The sequence below is a fragment of the Anabrus simplex genome, chromosome 1 (assembly GCF_040414725.1).
Source record: "Anabrus simplex isolate iqAnaSimp1 chromosome 1, ASM4041472v1, whole genome shotgun sequence".
Taxonomy (NCBI): domain Eukaryota; kingdom Metazoa; phylum Arthropoda; class Insecta; order Orthoptera; family Tettigoniidae; genus Anabrus; species Anabrus simplex.
The window spans coordinates 1,086,924,254-1,086,946,773 of NC_090265.1; the positions used below are offsets into that span (position 1 = coordinate 1,086,924,254).

Here is a 22,520-nt window from a genome sequence, read left to right on the forward strand (position 1 = left end):
AGATACCAGGTTTATCTCCCTCGTCGACGTCCCTCGATGGGTACCATAACTGAAGAAACTATGTAAATCCCTCGTTGGAAGCGACGTTTAATGTAGCAGGATCTCGTAGCACTTTTGCCAAGATTTCCGTTGTTAGTGGAAGTAATGTCGGAACACGGAAAGTTCAATTGGCACTATTGAGAATATTACGGATGTTAATATCACAGACCGTCATAATGCACAGTTCTATTTTTGCACTGATTTTACGGCGTTAAATTAACATTCACAGTCCATGCTGCAGAAAAAACAGTGTTTATATACACAGTTCATAAGCACTTGAAAATGTGATCTATTACAGTTTCTATCACAGTCTCTGAACAAATATTATTAACAGATTAAGGCGGTTTTATGGTTATATTCACACCACACTAGTCCGTACTATTTAATATTATTGAAAAATGGCGTTAATGTTCACTGTATTTCTCACCGTAGTGATCGAAAGATCGAGAAAGCGCACAATGAAAATAGTTAATCTTTGCCCTGTTCTGGGACGAATATAGAGAAAATACAGTCTCACATAGTTCACTGTAAGGGAAATATGTCTTAGAAGTGGTTTTAAATTACGATTTCAGTTTACCACACGCAATGATTTATGATATGAGCACAGTTTAGAATTATGTGGAACTTGCACAGTTCACGGTGTCGTATTTTAGTCAGTGGAATATGAGGTACTTCTATTTTACTTCCTATTATAGCTCCACCTTTAAACAAATTTGCAATTATTCTATCACCTTGAAAAGTGTCTAGAATCTTACAGTCGTCGCGGCGCGGCGGAATCTTCACGTACGGTTCGACGTCCTTTAACTATTACAACAGCGTTTGAGTAAGGCCACTATTATGTCCTCGCGAATCACGACGGAGCATACTTTCTACACACACTGTGCACACATGACTCCGTACACGGGACTGCACTGGCTATGGCCTTGGCCCAGTGGCCTATATATACACGTCAGGCGGGCGGCGCTTGGAATCAGGTGATAAGGGGCGAGTATTTCTCCCAAATTTTAAATTGTCATATCTCGGAAACCACTAGACGGATTGATTTCAAATTTGCAGGGTTTTACTTCCAGAACATTAGCTATAATTCAGTGTTGGTCTCGTGTTAATCGGTCCAGGCGTTAAAAAGTTCATGAAAATAGCCGAGAAACTTCTGTAGGGGAAGTAAGCTGCAAGCGGCGGTGACGTCACTTGACCTTGCTTTACTTACTTTCTCGCTCGTGGAGTGCAGGAGGTACGAGAACATTCTCTCACACAGCTGTTCACTTATCGGAACTGAATTGTATGTTAGAAAATAAAATTTGTAATTTATATGTGCCAGGGCCTATGCCTTCCTGGTACAATATATATATTATTCTTGGAAGAATCTGTTAAGCCTGACTGAGCTTTTACACATCTATAATAGTATTTGTCTAAACTTAAAATTTGAAATTTATTAAGAATTTAATGATATTTTAGCATTTGCTCTTCATTCCTAGGTATCTCTGAGCTTACTTTTACTCAAAATCATGAATCTTATGAAAATGAAATTTTAAAAGTCGTTTCGTGTTTATTGGCAATGATAAACAGAAGACAAATTAACGAAGAAGAAGAAGAAAGGATAATTCTCTCATTGAAGTTACCGAGAGCTCGTTTAATGAACCGTGTTAAAGTACCTGTGTTAGAAGCTGATATCTGAAATTTGGTGATAATGGTAGCTGGTACACGTCGGTTTAGACTATATACATTCAACTTTTCTAATTTCTAGCTATTGTACGTGCTATAGGAACCAATATAGACAATAGGAACTATAAGGAGACAGTTAAGGGTGATAGACATGGGATACTGGAGACGCTGCTGCCCGATTACACTGTGGGAAACATTAAGAAATGAAGATATCCATAACAGAATGGGTATTGCAACCAATATTAATGACATCATGGGGACAAAGACGTTATTGTAGTATGGTCTTCTGTAACGAACGAATGAACATCCCTGGCTAAGAAAATCGTCAGAAAAATGGAGAGGAGAAAGACCAAGAACTTGAAAAAATGATGAGGAAAAGTTTAGGGCGAATAAAACCTTCAAGGAGACCGGTTAAATTAATAAATTCATTTAGTATAAAGCCACAGATGATGCTACAAACTCGACAATAATTAGCTGCCTGAATTAGGAACTGAAATATACATAATAATGAAATACGGTACAGTAGTACCTATAGAAATAGAGAGCTGTCTTTGAGCATTACAACTGTGTTCTTCCTACTCTGCATCCTCAATTATTGTAATTGGAATATCATCAAAGCAAAGAGAATTGTGCATTTCCGGTCACTAATTGCTCAAAACCACATCAGTCGTCCAGCCTTATAGCATGATACAGCATGATAGTCATTTCAGTGAACCGAATAATATTAATATGCCTGTGGTGCTGGGAACGTTGAGGTAGTGCCTGCAGGTAGGTGAGAAGTCGCAGGACAAGATTTAACGTACATCACATTGCAGTGAGTATACAACATTTCAAATGTCTATTGTCAGCACATTTCGGAATTCTGGGTAACGTAACTCCTCACTCTTACCATAATTGGGCTCTATCTCGGTTTAGATATCTGTGTTCGACTCCCGTTTCGTAGATGGATTATTAACGTTTCTTCAGCCTCGTAAGTTCTATTGAGGTGCTATCTCCAAAGAAGGGTACTGGGTCTGGTCACGATATCCAAGTAATATGACTGAGGCCATCGCTACACAATGTGACACTTCAATTGTTCATCTAGCTAGGCAGCAGTCGTCCTGCCAGGTCATAGCGCTTTTGAGTTTTATATGTCATGGGAATGGGGCGGGGATTAAGAGTCTAGAACAGGGCCTCTCAGGGTGCATGCGCCTGGTGCATGCACTGTACACGGTGCAAAGACGACTTCGCTTGGTTGCCCAGAGTGCAGACCCCCACTCCTCGAATTGGAACAATAGCGCTGTCTCTCTCTTTCCCCACACCTGTCTCGCTCGCCCTGTCTCCCTCTTCCTCACTTGCTCCGTAGTGCTCCAAATCCCGGCCGGGTTGAGTCGAGTTGAGCCGAGCTTAGCCGAGTAGTCCAGAGACGAAGCGTTGGTCCGAGCCGAGCCGAGTGAAACCGATGCACAGTGCACGGAGCTCTTGCGCCTCGATTTGCACGCGTGAGTTTTTTTGCGTTTGTGAGCCCTGGTCTAGAACAAGGTTTCTTTCGATCTCGCGAACAAACGTGACAAGAAGAATTATGGAAGCGCGTTCCATTGGTTTCCAGATGAATGCAGAGATTTACCCTGCCAGCCCCTGGCCCTAATTAATTACACAGTGTATGTATTTTGAGTCCTCAGACTCAAAGATGATATTCGATCCCCAACAGTTCGTCAGGCGTAATCGAGAGGCGTATTAAGGACATTTCCCATTGCTTTCCTCAGGGAACCACAAGTTTCCATGGCATATTAGTATGCCAAAGCTGCTGAAATATATATATCAACAGTTCCTCCAAGCCATACTTTCACACAATTCGTCATAGAGACTGGTTGCGTTAGGAATGGTTTTCCTAATAGAGCGGAGTCCTGAAAAATCGTCACTCGATAACCTGACATTCCATACAACTCGTCATCCAGCAGTGATCAGTATGTTTCTACTTTATTTTATTTTGAATTAGCTGATGAACCATGAAAATTAAGCTAGCGGCATATTGGCATATTTTCATTGCATTTCTGATGGTCCATGTGGTTACGGGCACTGCATGGTATAGAAGGATCCGTATAACAAGTGCAATTGTTTGCGGGTGTTCTTCGAATCTTCCTAGAGTTTAAAATAACCATTATGTTTCGTGAATGATAAGAGGTAATGAACATTTCTGCCAGGATGAATTTGTGTTGTCTTTTATTTCCCAAAACCGCCATTGCTTAATATGCTTATGACAAACGTAGTTTACAGAGCAGTCGCCATAAGACCTATCTGTGTCGGTGCGACGTAAAGCCCCTAGCAAAAAAAACAAAAAAACAAAAAAAAACTTAATAGGGATCGATATTGACTTACACAACAATTAGGCTGTATAGTTTTCTCAGAGAGAGAGAGAGAGAGAGAGAGAGAGAGAGAGGTCGGGGGGCTTGGTGGAGGTCATCCAAATTGACGTCTATGGGCGACCTACGCGTCTGTAAGGACAAAGCCATACCTAGGATGGACTCTAATATTGAAGACAGCACACACATGCAGCCTACGAGGTAGAGGAATTAGCCAACTAAAGTTAAAATCCCCGACTCAGCTGGGAATCGAAATCGGTACCTCTTAGGCCAAAGGTCAGCATGCTAACCAGTTAGCTATGGAGCCGGACTTTGCTACTTCGATTATTGTATTATTCGTAACAGTGTGTGCGTGTGTGCGTGCGTGCGTGTGTACTGTCATCACTCATATACCACGAGAGAGCTAGGAATAAGTGTGATCTCTTCCGAAGTCTCACTGAGAGCGTGTATCCCTATGGGCCGCTTTCATGAATATACATCATTACCACGACATGATCATAGTTCTCATCCCTCGCGCATTATCCAGCGGCAATTTAGATCATTTCTCAACCAAATGATATCCCTGCGACATTTTTCCAGAATATGCCTCCGTAGTGTACATTGTAGTTTTCATCCACACGACATGATGGGGAAGAACTCAAATGAAACGTTTCTTCACTTGTTGAAAGTAATGGTTAACCAGAGCATTAAATTAACTCCTGTACGCAGATGAAATTATATAGGCCTTAGGAATGATTCACTCCAATTCAAACCACAACAGAATGCTAGTTTACAAGGTCGGAGTGGCGGTTAAAGAGAAACCCTCTTCAGGGGCATTGGCACATTTGATGCCATTAACTTCAGTGTATTTTAAATGTGCTCCAATGCTCAGAGTACACGGATGTGGGCTTTAACACGTTCAATGCGGATCACGCGCTAGGCGCGTGACACTACTTTATAAACACGTGCGGAGCACGCGCGTAGCGTGTCATAAGACGGTTGCTAGGAAATGTGAATCGCAGTTTTTCCGCATGCTAAAAAAAGCTCTGATTGTCATCCCGCACATCGTGTAAGTCCAGTCTACTAGCAGATTCATCCGTAGTCATATTTGCGCATGCGTATTCCGTCTCCAGCGTATTTCCTCTCCAGAGTTGTCGTCATACGTCATCATTCATTTATGGTTATGGGATCTTTGAGCAGCAAGACCACTTCAATGCGAGGCAAGACACTGCATTTTCTGTTTATTATTATTTCAAGAGAATTACGAGTGATTCCGCTTTTCAAATAAATGCGGTAAATTCCATTACTGCAACATATTCAGTAAAACCGAGCTCGATAGCTGCAGTCGCTTAAGTGCGGCCAGTATCCAGTATTCGGGAGATAGTAGGTTCGAACGCCCCCTGTCGGCAGCCCTGAAAATGATTTTCCGTGGTTTCCCATTTTCACACCAGGCAAATGCTGGGGCTGTACCTTAATTAAGGCCACGGCCGCTTCCTTCCAACTCCTCGCCCTTTCCCGTCCCCTCGTCGCCATAAGACCTATCTGTGTCGGTGCGACGTAAAGCAACTAGCAAAAAGTAAAAAAATAAAAAAAATGGTCCAGTAAAAGAACTGAACTGTAATTGTCATTTATTCTTGTATCATATTTATAAGTAACTTGAAATAACGTGCAGTAATCACTTTTGACTGCGTCGTGATGCTTTGCCGATGGCCCACAATGGGGTTCCTTCAACGTTACGAGACCCACCCATTTAGCCAAAGTGTTTTATTTTTGTTTGTCAAATTCTGTAATAAACAAGTGTAAATATGAATATATTTATGTGTGTAGCATACTTTATGGAGTTGCTTTCTATCCGCGGTAAATAATGCAGAGTAATCTACCAACGCGCGTGGCGCATGATCCGTCTGGTGACCAGTGTTACTTCTCGATTTCAAATACCGTGAGGGTCACGCACCAGGCGCGTGAGTGGGATAAGTCCACGAGTTCGATAGAACTCGTCCTAGCAGCGTACAAAACTTCGATAATTACAACTTTTAAAGAGTCCCACACAAATATTTTGTTCAGGGTGGCGGTTATATAGGCAGCAACCGCGCTTCTTATCCATGAAGCAGTGTTTTCTTCACAGCTGTTATGTTGTTAAGGAAGGTGAATGCTTCATCCTGGTGTGAGAATGTGATATATTGGTAAGTGATTTCGTTATGTTATACTAAATTTTGAACACTGATACCTGTTTTATGCACTGAAAGAAAATCTGAAAATAATATTGTGATAATCATTTTGCGTGCTTTTATCAAGTCATCTGTGAAAATCAGAAATATGTAAATGGCCTCGTACAGCATGTGCCCAACTCTCAAATGTAGTACTCAATACGATATAAAATAACTTCACACATTTTACCTTTAGAGATTGCATTTGACTGAACTTTATGGGCATTGATCAGAAGAAACTGTAGTGAAATGTTCTTGGTAGAATTCGAAGTTTCTGTAGCCACTGCAGTAGTGGAAATGTGCTTTGCAAGAAATAAGCGAGGAAGGCCACCCTTATCGCCAAAATCTGCAACTACCGAGCTCGATAGCTGCAGTCGTTTATCTGCGGCCAGTATCCAGTATTCGGGAGATAGTGGGTTCGAACCCCACTGTCGGCAGCCCTGAAAACGGTTTTCCGTGGTTTCCCATTTTCACACCAGGCAAATGCTGGGGCTGTACCTTAACTAAGGCCACGGACGCTTCCTTCCATTTCCAACGCCTTCCTGTCCCATCGTCGCCATAAGACATATCTGTGGCGGCCAGTATCCAGTATTCGGGAGATAGTGTGTTCGAACCCCACTGTCGGCAGCCCTGAAGGTGGTTTTCTGTGGTTTCCCATTTTCACACCAGGCAAATGCTGGGGCTGTACCTTAACTACGGCCACGAACGCTTCCTTCCATTTCCAAGGCCTTCCTGTCCCATCGTCGCCATAAGACATATCTGTGTCGGTGCGACGTAAAACAAATAGAAAAAAAATATCTCACTATCCAGTAATAATAATAATAATTTCGTGTGGCTATTTCTAGCAGTGCAGCCTTTGTAAGGCAGACCCTCCGATGAGGGTGGGCGGCATCTGCCATTTGTAGGTAACTGCGTGTTATTGTGGTGGAGGATAGTGCTGTGTGTGGTGTGTGAGTTGCAGGGATGTTGGGGACAGCACAAACACCCAGCCCCCGGGCCATTGGAATTAACCAATTAAGGTTAAAATCCCCGACCCGGCCGGGAATCGAACCCGAGACCCTCTGAACCGAAGGCCAGTACGCTGACCATTCAGCCAACGAGTCGGACTCACTATCCAGTGAAAAGGGACCACAAGAATGCAGCTCGTTGTAGAGATAAAATATGTAAGAGGCTCACACGATATGAATGCAAAGAATTATGTGCCATTTTACACAGAGTAATTTCACACTGTGTGAAACTAGTAATTTTCTGTGTTTTGCAATAATTGTAATTAGTTGTGAAATAAAATAGGTACAAAAGAAACTCACTTTTTGTAACAGCTTCCTTGATTGGTCAACCTGTACACTGAGTACACAATTGCTGCCGTTAACAAAAAGGACAGTTTTAGGGTGGTATTACAAGATTTCTAAAAATTAATTGAATAAATATGACTTCCTCCTCTGCGAACCATGTGACCTTGCCGCGGTGGGGAGGCTTGCGTGTCCCAATGATGCAGATAGCCGAGCCGCAGGTGCAACCATATCGGATGGGTATCTGTTGAGAGACCAGACTAACGAATGGTTCATCGAAAGGGGGGTAGCAGCCTTTCGATAGTTGCAAGGGCGGCAGTCTAGATGATTGACTGATACGGCCTTGTAATAATACTCAACATGGCTTAGCTGTGTTGATACTGCTACACGGCTGAAAGCAACGGGAAACTACAGCCGTACTAACTCCGGAGGACATGCAGCTCTCTCTGTATGAATGATGGCTTCCTCCCGGGTAAAATATTCCGGAGGTAAACTAGTCCCCCATTCGGATCTCCGGGTGGGGACTACACGAGAGGGGGCGATCATCAGGAAGATGGATACTGACATTCTGCGAGTCGGAGCGTGGCATGTTAGAAGTTTGAATCGTTGTGGTAGGTTAGAGAATCTGAAAAGGGAGATGGATAGGCTAAAGTTAGATGTAGTTGGTATACGTGAAGTACGTTGGCAGGAAGAACAAGATTTTTGGTCAGGCGACTACCGAATTATCAACACAAAATCAAACAGGGGAAATGCAGGAGTTGGTTTAATAATGAATAAGAAAATAGGGCAGCGGGTAAGCTACTACGACCAGCATAGTGAAAGAATTATTGTCGTCAAGATAGACACCAAACCAATGCCCACCACAATAGTGCAGGTCTATATGCCTATTAGTTCAGCGGATGATGAAGAAATCGAAAGAATATATGAGGAGATAGAAGATTTAATACAATATGTAAAAGGTGACGAGAATCTAATTGTGATGGGAGACTGGAATGCGGTGGTAGGCCAAGGAAGAGAAGGTAATACAGTAGGAGAATTTGGATTGGGACAAAGGAACGAAAGATGAAGTCGGCTGGTTGAATTCTGCACTGATCATAATTTAGTCCTTGCCAATACTTGGTTCAAACACCACAAACGACGGCTGTATACATGGACGAGACCTGGAGACACCGGAAGGTATCAAATAGACTTCATTATGATTAGGCAGAGCTTCAGAAATCAGGCGTTGGATTGCAGAACTTTCCCAGGAGCAGACGTGGACTCTGACCATAACTTGTTGGTCATGAAATGCCATCTGAAGTTGAAGAAATTGAAGAAAGGAAAGAATGCAAAAAGATGGGATCTAGACAAGTTGAAAGAAAAGAGTGTGAGGGATTGTTTCAAGGAACATGTTGCACAAGGACTAAATGAAAAGGCTGAAGGAAACACTATACAGGAAGAGTGGAGAGTCATGAAGAATGAAGTCAGTAGGGCTGCTGAAGAAATGTTAGGAAGGAAGAAAAGATCAACTAAGAATCAGTGGATAACTCAGGAGATACTAGACCTGATTGATGAACGACGAAACTACAAGAATGCTAGAAATGAAGAGGGCAGAATAGAATACAGGCGATTAAAGAATCAAGTGGATAGAAAGTGCAAGGTAGCTAAGGAAGAATGGCTGAAGGAGAAGTGCAAGGATGTCGAAGGCTGTATGGTCCTGGGTAAGGTAGATGCTGCATACAGGAAAATCAAGGAAACCTTTGGAGAAAGGAAATCTAGGTGTATGAATATTAAGAGCTCAGATGGAAAGCCACTTCTAGGGAAAGAAGACAAAGCAGAAATATGGCAGGAGCATATCCAACAGTTGTATCAAGGTAACGATGTAGATAATTTGGTTCTGGAACATGAAGAGGCTGTTGATGCTGATGAAATGGGAGACCCAATTTTGAGGTTAGAGTTTGACAGAGCTGTGAGTGACCTCAATAGGAACAAGGCACCTGGAATTGATGACATTCCCTCTGAATTACTGACTGCCTTAGGAGAAACCAGCATGGCAAGGTTATTTCATTTAGTGTGCAAGATGTATGAGACTAGAGAAGTCCCATCCGATTTTCGGAAGAATGTTGTTATACCTATTCCCAAGACAGCCGGTGCTGACAGGTGTGAAAACTACCGCACCATTAGTTTAGTATCTCATGCCTGCAAAATTTTAACACGTATTATTTACGGAAGAATGGAAAAACAAGTAGAAGCTGAGTTGGGAGAAGATCAATTTGGCTTCAGAAGAAATGTAGGCACACGTGAAGCAATACTGACTTTACGTCTGATCTTAGAGGATCGAATCAAGAAGGACAAGCCCACGTACATGGCATTCGTAGATCTAGAAAAGGCATTCGATAATGTTGATTGGACCAAGCTATTTATGATTCTGAAGATGATAGGGATCAGATACCGAGAACGAAGGAGTATCTACAATCTGTATAAAAATCAGTGAATCGAGGGCTTTGAAAAAGAAGCAGCAATCCAGAAAGGAGTGAGGCAAGGCTGCAGTTTGTCACTCCCCGTTTTTAATGTTTACATAGAACAGGCAGTAAAGGAAATCAAAGAGGAATTTTTAAAGGGAATCACAATCCAAGGAGAGGAAATCAAAACCTTGAGGTTTGCCGATGATATTGTTATTTTATCTGAGACTGCAGAAGATCTCGAGAAGCTGCTCAGTAGTATGGACGAAGTCTTGGGTAAGTGGTACAAGATTAAAATAAATAAGTCGAAAACCAAAGTAATGGAGTGCAGTAGAACGAAGGCATGTGATGCAGGAAATATTAAATTAGGAGATGAAGTCTTAAATGAAGTAGAGGAATATTAGTACTTGGGTAGTAAAATAACTAATGATGGCAAAAGTAAGCAGGACATAAAATGCAGATTAGCACAAGCAAGGAAGAGCTTTCTTAATAAAAGAAATTTGCTCACTTCAAACATTGATATAGGAATTAAAAAGATGTTTTTGAGGACTTTCGTGTGGAGCGTGGCATTGTATGGAAGTGAAACATGGACGATAACTAGCTCAGAAAGAAAGAGAATAGAAGCTTTTGAAATGAGGTGTTACAGAAGAATGCTGAAGGTGAGATGGATAGATCGAATCACGAATGAAGAGATACTGAATCGAATTGGTGAGAGGAGATCGATTTGGCTAAATTTGACGAAAAGAAGAGATAGAATGATAGGACACATCTTAAGACACCCAGGACTTTTTCAGTTGGTTTTTGAAGGAAGTGTAGGTGGTAAGAACGGTAGGGGTAGACCAAGGTATGAATATGACAAGCAGATTAGAGCAGATGTAGGATGCAATAGTTACGTAGAAATGAAAAGGTTAGCGCAGGATAGAGTGGCATGGAGAGCTGCATCAAACCAGTCTATGGACTGATGACTCAAAAAACAACAAATATGACTTTGTCCGCCTCTGTGGTGTAGTGGTTAGAGTGATTAGCTGCCACTCCCGGAGGCGCGGGTTCGATTCCCGGCTCTGCCACGAAATTTGAAACGTGGAACGAGGGCTGAAACGGGGTCCACTCAGCTTCGGGACGTCAACTGAGAAGAGGTGGGTTCGATTCCCATCTCAGTCATCCTAGAAGTGGTTTTCTGTGGTTTCCCACTTCTTCTCCAGGCAAATGCCGGGAAAGTACCTAACTTAAGACCACGGTCGCTTCCTTCCCTCTTCCTTGTCTATCCCTTCCAATCTTCTCATCCCCCCCGCAAGGCCCCTGTTCATCATAGCAGGCGAGGCCGCCTGGGCGAGATACTGATCATCCTCCCCAGTTGTATCTCCGACCCAGAATCTGAAGCTCCAGGTCACCGCCCTTGAGGCGGTAGAGGTGGGATCTCTCGCTGAGTCCGAGGAAAAAATCGACTCTGGAGGGTAAACAGAAGAAGAAGAAGAATAAGAAGAAGAGGAGGAAGAAGAAGAAGAAGAAGAAGAAGAAGAAGAAGAAGAAGAAGAAGAAGAAGAAATAGATGTTACAGACCCACTGTAAAATATAACACATCCAGGAGAAAAAAATAAATTAATTTGCCCCTGGAGAGGTTACATGGTTGGCGTGGTGGTTATAAAGAAACTCGTGAAATTTTAAATAACGCAGCTGCTCTATCGGCATTCAGTGTAAAAGAGAATGCTGACTGGGCAGGGGAAGGCATTTGTAAAAGAACTCTTGCACTTTTAAATACAACGAAGAAATAAACAAACATTGCAAAATATAATACGTGTCACATTTGGAGACAATTCAGAAAAATGAAAAAGCTGTGTGTGTTCCACATTAATGTGTGAAAATAATTGATCTTACCTGTAGAGTAATGACCTCGCTGTCAGCCAGTATCGCCGGCACGACAAACATGCCCTCTCCTGAGGTGATCTCAATGTCCTGGCTGTAGATGGCGGTCGTGTTGTCGTACACTTTCACTCGTACTCTCACACACTTCTCAGTGCTGACAGCCTCCACCTATGAACAAAGTTTGCATTAGGAACCTGGTACAGCGCTGTGTGGCTGTCGTATATTGGTGTGTTAACATTTTTTGTTTACATTTGGTTTTAAGTCGCACCGACAGAGATAGGTCTTACGGCGACGATGGGATAGAAAAGGGATATGAGTGGGGAGGAAGTGGCTGTGGTCTTTGTTAAGGTACAACCCCAGCATTTACCTGAAGTGAAAATGGAAAATGACAAAAAGAATCTTCAGGACTGCCACTAGTGGGGCTCGAACCCACTACCTTCTGAATGCAAGCTCACAACTGCGCACCCCTAACCGCACAGCCAAGTCGTTCTGTGGTGTTTTAACTGTTAATTAATTGAATACTTCGAGTGTGGCCTGTATGCCCATTGTTTCTGCAGTTGTTTGAAATCATATAAAGTCAACTTGAGGATAGCCGAGAATGGGCTAGAAACCCAGTTGCCTCTAGTAGGATTGAGTAAACAATCAGATTAGAATGTGAATAATTCTTGATAGCCTGAAAATGCGCCTGATTTAACATTTATGCGGGTTTTTTAAAACCGTAAGGTACCGGGCGAGTTGGCCGTGCGCGTAGAGGCGCGCGGCTGTGAGCTTGCATCCGGGAGATCGTGGGTTCGAGCCCCACTGTCAGCAGCCCTGAAAATGGTTTTCCGTGGTTTCCCATTTTCACACCAGGCAAATGCTGGGGCTGTACCTTAATTAAGGCCACGGCCGCTTCCTTCCAACTCCTGGGCCTTTCCCATCCCATCGTCGCCATAAGACCTATCTGTGTCGGTGCGACGTAAAGCAAGTAACAAAAAAAAAAAAAAAAAAAAAAAAACCGTAAGGTCGTGTTTCTGTAATTCCGGTTTCACAGTAAACTGGAGTTACTGTAGCTAACGAGGGAAGTATCGAAATATGATCCTGTCCAAACCCACCTCTCATTTTGATGGTTGATTCAGCATGGTGTAAGAAGACCACATGAAAAAAAAAAATGAGCTACTATTTTCCTCTGCAACATCCCCAAAACGAAGGTGGAATCCTTGATGTCACACAAGCGATGTACCGCGTTTGAACGTCTCTGCGGAAGAGCAGCTCGGTGAGGGTGTATAATGCAATCAGCTGAGTCGTCGAAGCGGAGTCCTTTGCTGCGTGTGTTTTATGAGGGGTGTAAGAGAAGCTACGATGACTGGTAGTGATGGAATGTTCGAAACACTTTATTTTTGACACCATGCACAACGAATAAGCACATTATTGCCACACTGTTCCTCCCATATTTTATTTTTTGTTTCCAGACAGTATTTAACGGGAACTACAAACTCGGCAGGTGACTCTGTTACGTATTTACCAGCAAAACAAGCATATTTGATCATGTCTCCGAATTTTGAAGATGATAACTGAAAATATATGAAATACTGTAATTTAAGAATAATGTCCTTATGTTAAAGTTCAATGTTAATAACTTGAAGAGACATCATAAGTTCTGAAAATCTGTGGTATGAAGATTTCCGTTGTTGGAAGAATGACTTGTCCACGGGTTGGATTTTTCCAGTGGTATGGGGAGAAAACTGAGGTAACTCGATTGTTTTTCCTGGTGGTATGTTCTGAAGTATATGTGGCCCAGGAGTCAAGAATCAGAGCATAACCGTCACGTGGATATGGAAATAACCACTGTCTTAACTATCCTTTTCCCACTTTCCGCGATTTTGTAGCTGTGAGAATAACATCGTCAGCTTTAAACATTTTTTTTCAAAACTATTGGGCCGGAGATCCCTGCAGCTCCTGATCACAATAAATAATTTTGGAAACATGCTGATCGTAGTTATTAAAGTATACGAGTGAGTTAGTGCGCTAATAGATTGTGCTACAGAATGAGCGTGTCTTTCACCAACAAAATCTGCATTTCTCGCTCAAATCCACTGTGATAAGTGTTTTAAATTGAGGAGGAAGTATGATGAATAAATGGCCTTTTGGCTGTCTTCAAAAATTCCTCCACTGCTTTTCCAGTTCCTGCGTCATCATATACATGGGGTGGTGAAACAAATTTAATAATAAATAATGTTATGGGCTTTACGCCCCACTAACTAAAACAAATTTAGCAATCTTCCTCCTCGTCATTATGCATTTTATCTTGAATCGAGCAATCCATGCATGAGATGCGCAGAAATCACCCGTTATAGGTGGCAGTCCTTGCAAAAGTTCTAGAGCACACACTCGCGAGACTTCATCACTACATTTCCTTTTGCTTTTCTAGTCTCCTGAAAGAGAGGATAAAGCTTCTCATATACAGTACATGTTTTTTCTTCCAGTTCGATTCACCAACTGATATTCCACCTGCTTCTTCCACGTGTAAGGTAGATGTGCCGATGTAACGAAGCGAAAATGTCTTCGAACGTTTGCAATGACGACTGCTTCTTGTCACCTTTATTAATCCAGAACTTCGCAGCTTTTCCTTTTTAAGCATTGCTGATAGTGGACCCTTTCTGGACTAGAAATATAGCTGGAACTCTATGACTTACACGGAGTAAACTTGTTGCATCACTAGATTCCGGGGTTTCATTTTGGAGTCTGGAACTCTGTCATTCCTCATTGTTTGTGGCCGGAAAACAGGTTTCGCGGTCAAAATCTTTGCAGTTGTCAGCATCACTGCTGTTCTCATTTATATCAAGAGACGTCTCTGTAAAACGATGAACGCCTGTTTGATTATTGTCAATTAAATCATAAACTGATCCACTTCTTTTTCTTTGGAATTTATTTCTCCTGTAAAAGAACACCTTTATTTTGGAAATAACTCAATGCAAACTGTAACATATGAATAGGATTCAAGAACTACCGATATTCTCGTAAGGGACATATTGCGACTATTCTCTTCTATTTTAGACAACTCTCAAAATAGCTTTATTACTTCCTGTTAAACCGATATAATTGGACCGACTCTGTGGTTTATCTGTTCTCGCTCCCTCGTGCGCGCTCAAACATCAGCAAGTAGCGTGGCAGCCGGCCTGCAGCTAAGGTCTTCTAATCCAATCAGTTGCAGTTACTTATAATTTATACGTGTAGTTTGGCCCTAGATTTGTCAGTCTTTCAGTTCAAGGTGGCAGCTCATTTTTATTTGCATGTGGTCTTCTTACACCATCCGGAAGCAGCCATCAAAACGAGAGGTGGGTTTCGACGCGATCATTTTCGATACTTCTCTCGTAAGATCACAGTATCAACAGTCATGTGAAACTACAAGCTTGAATCTTTGTTTGTAGAAAAGGAGGGCTGGGAATTTAAACCAGACTTACTCCGAGGGAAGGTTATATATTAACCATTAGATCACGCCAGTAGCTGCTGCATGACTGATAATTCGGGTAGTACAAATCTGTTTTGTAAAATAGTACATTACTCTTCTATACTGTATGAGTAAAACAATCTAAGAATCTTATCCCTTTCTTCGTTTGTCCGGTTCATAATTAGAGCAGTGTTGTACACGTGTGCTATGGCCACTATTCTGACTGGAATATACATATATTAACTAAAATGCAAACACAGAAACACTAATGGGAGTTCTTGGATGAAAATGGGTACAGATACGAAGAAATATGTGATTCATCTGATGAACAGAAACAGTTATTTTAGAGTAAAAATCTCCTTAATATCACACATTGGTTAGCACTCCCCAGGGAAATGCTTAAAAAATATTGAACCATATTACTGTAAAATCTGTTTGTAGACATGTGGTACTTATAGTTTTAACTATTTTTTTGGAGTTAACCCACCGGCTAAGTTTTCAATCAACACTGTGATAATGGGCAGGACTTATTATTTTGTGTTGGTCCAAGAATTGTGAACTAAGAAGCTGCAAGCAGCCCTTTCCTCCTTGATCAGTCAGTCTAAAGTGGGGGCGTGGCATTGCTTGAATGAAATGTCTAGAACGCTGCTCAGAACAATTAATGCTGTTGGTAGGATTATAGTGCTTTATGTGGAAACTGCAATAACATCACAACTTACTCTCTTGCCCATACAGCCGGGCTGAGTGGCTCAGACGGTTGAGGCGCTGGCCTTCTGACCCCAGTTTGGCAGGTTCGATCCTGGTTTAGTCCGGTGGTATTTGAAGGTGCTCAAATATGTCAGCCTCGTGTTGGTACGGGCACGTAAAAAAACTCCCGAGTGACTAAATTCCGGCACCTCGGCGTCTCCGAAAACCGTAAAAGAGTAGTTAGTGGGACTCACCATTTAATGCCCTCTTGGCGGTACAACCAATTGTAATTTGCGTCTAAATGAGCCCTATTACTCGCTTCCCAAAATGATTCGATTTTGCGCAACATTTTCAGAGCGAGCTGCCGAACACACTGTGTCGTATTTAGCGAATACTCAACAATGATAGTTAATCCTGGTGGCGCCGTATTGAAAAGTTTTAAGAGATGAAAACTGCACTCGGAACATGGCAGATTAGCATCAATATTACGACGTTTTCAAGTCAGTATCAATGTAATTTTACTGCATAATACTGTTAGTATACCACTTTCAGAAATTAGACAAAATAAATTTCCTAGTTTTGGCCGACTCAAAAGGCTTGTACGTCAGTGTAAATTTATATTATTATTATTGTTGTTTTATTTTTTAAATCCTCCCTTTCACCACTGTTCATCTTAAGAGACTCCAGATTGTGGTGAATTATTTTTCTGGAATAAGATAAAGTGACAGTAAATGTAATGATATGGATCTCTCGAAATTGAGCACTACTGTAGACCAAATGGTATGTCAGAAATTGATCCAGGAATCCTGAGCTCTTGTTAATTTGGTCTTCATTTGGCATGCACCTGCAGTTAAACGGCTTTCTGAAATGCTGGGTTTTTCTTTACTGTCATGATCATACTGATAAATACTGTACCCCCTGTTCCGAAGGCAGTTACTGTATTTGCTTACTTCAAGTTTTAGTTTCAGTTGTTAATTATGCTGTGATGAATATGCCATCTCATATAACGAAGTTTGTGAGCATGTAATGTCCGGTTCGTTATTTCATACTAGCTGTTGTACCCATGCTTCTCAGCGGAATTCTACATTGTACACAGAATTCTAGGTGAAGTAGTGTGCACGTTATGAGTACGATTTGATTAAATTGTACACCTCTTAGCGTTATCTCAGAAACACGACGGAGAGGTCACCATACGTTGTTTCCAATGTGAATACCGGGTTAGGGAATTTTCATTGTAATGGCAGGATCCCTTGTATACTGCCAGTCACAAACGAGTTGGGTAGTTTTCATTATAATAGCAGACATTCACTCTCCACCTGCCTACTTATATCCTCAGAAAGACTGTGTTTGTGGTTTTTCGAAAGTCTTAAAGGATCTACTAATGAACAGAAAACCAACATGCTGTTTTAATATATATAAATACAAATTCAAAGGAAAAATATTTTATTAATTGAACATATATAGGATAATTGGTCTGTATATAGGTATCGTGTAAAACGGTTTCCTAAAGAACAATATGTTACCAAGATATATCGCTAAAATTACAGGCCGTCTATTAGAAAAAGACATGCACCAAGCCTATTCGGTGATCATACGCTATTATTATTATGATTATTATGATTATTATTATTATTATTATTATTATTATTATTATTATTATTATAGCTAAAATTTGTCATAATAACTTGGAGAAAGTTAAGAATCAGGAAGGATGCGACTGAGCGGAAGGTAAAATGATTTATATTATATTATATTATATTATATTATATTATATTATATTATATTATATTATCGTGAAGTAAAGCTCCATGCGTGATAGATAACCGAGTGTGTTTCTGTTTTTGTTTAGTCATTTGTTTAATCTGTTCATGTTCCTTGCCACTCAAAGGCATTTAAAATAAGATAGACTCACACGCGGCGCTAGTGTGTGGTCCTCAAATTGAAGTGGAGTCAGTTGTGTATGGTTAGTACTTGGTTACAGCCGAAAGTGAAGAAAAGCATGAGTGGGCACCGTTAATCACACATGAATGTTTGGAACTGTTCTCTGATTAAATGGTGCAGCTTCCGTCATTTTGTGGTTTATTTCATTCATTCAAAGTAAGGACTTCCCACTTCAACCCTCAAAAGGATACGAAAAAAACACAGCAAAGCATTCTTTTCTCGGAAGGTATTACAGTTATGAAGAAAATTCATATGATCTTGCTTCTAGCAAATTGAATTTTAAGTACACCTGCCCTGCTCCAATATTAATAGGACTAACCGTTCAGGAATCTTAAGGGTCCCAGGCGTACGTTTTCCCCTGATTTGCTTCACATGTTCTTTCTCTACATGGCCCGTTTAAAACATAGTGTGATAGTAAAATGCAGAAAAGCATCTTTTTATGGAATACTGTTAGATTTGCCAAGGACATGGTTAGAAACTTTTTCTAGGAAATAGAATTTTAAGTACACTCGCTGACTCCATTATTTGATAGGACTAACAGTTTATGCTGGGTATTCACTTGTAAGGGTCCCAGACGTACAATTTCCCTATGACTTGCTCCACACACATTAAATTAAGTCCACGGACGCTTCCTTCCAATTCCTAGGCTTTTCCTATCCTATCGTCGCCATAAGACCTATCTGTGTCGGTGCGACGTAAAGCCACTAGCAAAAACAGGTCCACCGGGCGAGTTGGCCGTGCGGTTAGGAGCGCGCAGCTGTGAGCTAGCATCCGGGAGATAGTGGGTTCGAGTCCCACTGTCGGCAGCCCTGAAGATGGTTTTCCGTGGTTTCCCATTTTCACACCAGGCAAATGCTGGGGCTGTACCTTAATTAAGGCCACGGCCGCTTCCTTCCCATTCCTAGGCATATGCTGTCCCATCGTCGCCATAAGACCTATCTGTGTCGGTGCGACGTAAAGAAAATAGCAAAAAAAAAAAAACAAACAAACAAAAAAACAGGTCCCGTTAAGATACACTGTAATAGTAAGTAGTCTATATGTTAACCAAAGGTTCCAGTTGCATGCTTGTTAAATTTGAGCACGGACCTTCAAGTAATTTTTACGTGTATGAAACCAAGATAAAAATACCTAGAATTAAGCATGTGCCAAAAGACAGCAAAACATTTTTTCTAGAAAACTATTAGTAGTACGAAGAAAATTCATAAAAACTTTTTTCTGGAAAATCCAATTTAAGGTACACTTGGTGCACTCCACTGTTCAATGGAACTAACCATTTAGGCAGCATATTCAATTTTAAGGGCCTCAAGCGTATGTCTTCCTCTGATTTGATTCACCTTTTCTTTCGCTACTTAGCTCACTTAAACGACAGCGTGATAGTAAGTAGACTGTGTGTTAACCAATTTGAGCTCCACCGGGCGAGTTGGCCGTGCGGTTAGAGGCACGCGGCTGTGAGCTTGCATCCTGGAGATAGTGGGTTCGAATCCCACTGTCGGCAGCCCTGAAGATGGTTTTCCGTGGTTTCCCACTTTCACACCAGGCAAATGCTGGGGCTGTACCTTAATTGAGGCCACGGCCACTTCCTTCAAACTCCTAGCCCTTTCCTATCCCATCGTCACCATAAGAGCTATCTGTGTCGGTGCGACGTAAAACCACTAGCAAAAGAAAATTGAGCTCCATCAGTCAAGTAGTTTTTACGTGAGAAAACGCACACACACTTTGAGATTTATTATTACTACCATTTTTTCTTTAAATTACGGTTCTCGCGAGAAATCTTTAATATTCTGGGATGAAATGAAATGAAATGTTGTATGGCTTTTGGTGCCGGGATTTCCCAGGACGGGTTTGGCTCGCCAGGTCCAGGTCTTACTATTTGACTCACTTAGGCGACCTGCGCGTCGGGATGAGGATGAAATGATGATGAAGACAACACATACACCGAGCCGCCGTGCCATTGGAATTGACCAATTAAGGTTAAAATCCCCGACCCGGCCGGGAATCGAACCCGGGACCCTCTGAACCGAAGGCCAGTACGCTGACCGTTCAGCCAACGAGTATTCTGGGATGATGAATAGCGTATATGACCCGTAATCATATTATCTTTCAAATGGTGAAAGGCATTTCAAGATCGGTCCAGTAGTTCCTGAGGTTAACCGTTACATTCAGACAAACTCACAGACTCTCTTTATATAAGCCTAACAGTATACACAGAGAAGAACCAAACGAAACCCCATGGCGCAAGAGCCCCGAAGGGCCATGGCCTACCAAGCGACCACTGCTCAGCCCGAAGTCCTGCATTTTAGGAAGTGTCGTGGGTCAGCATGACGGATCCTCTCGGCCCTTATTCTTGGCTTTCTAGACCGAGGCCTCCATCTCATCGTCATATAGATTCTCAATTGTAATCACGTAGGCTGAGTGGACCTCGAGCCAGCTCTGAGATGCAGGTAAAAATCCCTGACCTGGCCGGAAATCGAACCCGGAACCTCCATGTAAGAGGCAGGCACGCTACCCCTACATCGCGGGACCAGCAGCATAGATAGAAGTATAGATAAAAAGAAGTGTACATAGACAAGTAGAGGCACCATATGAAAATGAAACTTCATTATTTATGTTTCACCGGGCGAGTTGGCCGTGCGGTTAGGGTCGTGCAGCTGTGAGTTTGCATCCGGGAGATAGTGGGTTCGAATACCACTATCAGCAGCCCTGAAAATGGTTTACCGTAGTTTCCGATTTTCACTCCAGGAAAATGCTGGGGCTGTACCTTAATTAAGGCCACGGCTTCTTCCTCCCCACTCCTAGGCCTTTGCTATCCCATCGTCGCCATAAGAAATATCTACGTCAGTGCGATGTAAAGCAATATAGCATGCATACATACATACATACATACATACATCATCATTATAGACTGTTATGCCTTTCAGCGTTCAGTCTGCAAGCCTCTGTGAATTTACTAAACGTCGCCACAATCCTCGATTTTCAACTAGTGTTGTGGCCTCATTTAGTTCTATACCTCTTATCCTTAAATCGTTAGAAACCGAGTCTAACCATCGTCGTCTTGGTCTACCTCTACTTCTCTTACCCTCCATAGCAGAGCATTATTCTCCTAGGTAACCTATCCTCCTCCATTCGCCTCACACGACCCCACCACCGAAGCCGGTTTATGCGTACAGCTTCATCCATCGAGTTCATTCCTAAATTAGCCTTTATCTCCTCATTCCGAGTACCATCCTGCCATTGTTCCCACCTGTTTGTACCAGCAATCATTCTTGCTACTTTCATGTCTTTTACTTCTAACTTATGAATAAGATATCCTGAGTCCACCCAGCTTTCGCTCCCGTAAAGCAAAGTTGGTCTGAAAACAGACCGATGTAAAGATAGTTTCGTCTGGGAGCTGACTTCCTTCTTACAGAATACTGTTGATCGCAACTGCGAGCTCACTGCATTAGCTTTACGACACCTTGATTCAATCTCACTTACTATATTACCATCCTGGGAGAATACACAACCTAAATACTTGAAATTATCGACCTGTTCTAGCTTTGTATCACCAATCTCACATTCAATTCTGTTGAATTTCTTACCTACTGACATCACTTTAGTCTTCGAGAGGCTAATTTTCATACCATACTCATTGCACCTATTTTCAAGTTCCAAGATATTAGACTGCAGGCTTTCGGCACAATCTGCCATTAAGACCAATTCGTCAGCATAGGCCAGACTGCTTATTACATTTCCACCTAACTGAATCCCTCCCTGCCATTTTATACCTTTCAGCAGATGATCCATGTAAACTACGAACAGCAAAGGTGAAAGATTACAGCCTTGTCTAACTCCTGTAAGTACCCTGAACCAAGAACTCATTCCACCATCAATTCTCACTGAAGCCCAATTGTCAACATAAATACCTTTGATTGATTTTAATAATCTACCTTTAATTCCATAGTCCCCCAGTATAGCGAACATCTTCTCCCTCGGTACCCTGTCGTACGCTTTCTCTAGATCTACGAAACATAAACACAACTGCCTATTCCTCTCGTAGCATTTTTCAATTACCTGGCGCATACTGAAAATCTGATCCTGACAGCCTCTCTGTGGTCTGAAACCACACTGGGTTTCATCCAACTTCCTCTCAACGACTGATCGCACCCTCCCTTCCAATATGCCAGTGAATCCTTTGCCTGATATACTAATCAATGAGATACCTCGCTAGTTGTTGCAATCCTTCCTGTTCCCTTGCTTATAGATAGGTGCAATTTCTGCTTTTGTCCAATCTGAAGGTACCTTACCAACAATCCATGCTAATTTTACTACTCTATGAAGCCATTTCATCCCTGCCTTCCCACTATACTTCACCATTTCAGGTCTAATTTCATCTATTCCTGCTGCTTTATGACAATGGAGTTTATTGACCATCCTTTCCACTTCCTCTAGCATAATTTCACCAACATCATCTTCCTCCTCCTCATGAGCTTGGCTGTTTGCAACACCACAAGGATGATTTCCTTTTACATTGAGAAAAAGTTCAAAATATATTCCCTCCACCTCTCCAGTGATTCCCTGGGATCTATTATGAGTTCACCTGAATTACTCAAAACACTATTCATTTCCTTTTTCCCTCCCTTCCTAAGATTATTACTGTCCAG

At 41.8% G+C, this 22,520-nt stretch overlaps 1 protein-coding gene across 1 annotated transcript in view; it reads right to left on the reverse strand.

Moving 5' to 3' along the window:
- The window catches only part of LOC136858108 (C3 and PZP-like alpha-2-macroglobulin domain-containing protein 8), a 589,070-nt gene that overhangs the window by 178,740 nt on the left and 387,810 nt on the right, over positions 1-22,520 (reverse strand). Inside the window, exon 5 of the mRNA XM_067137410.2 lies at positions 11,835-11,990. Within this exon, the coding sequence (XP_066993511.2) occupies positions 11,835-11,990 (156 nt within the window). The remainder of the gene's footprint in view (positions 1-11,834; positions 11,991-22,520) is intronic.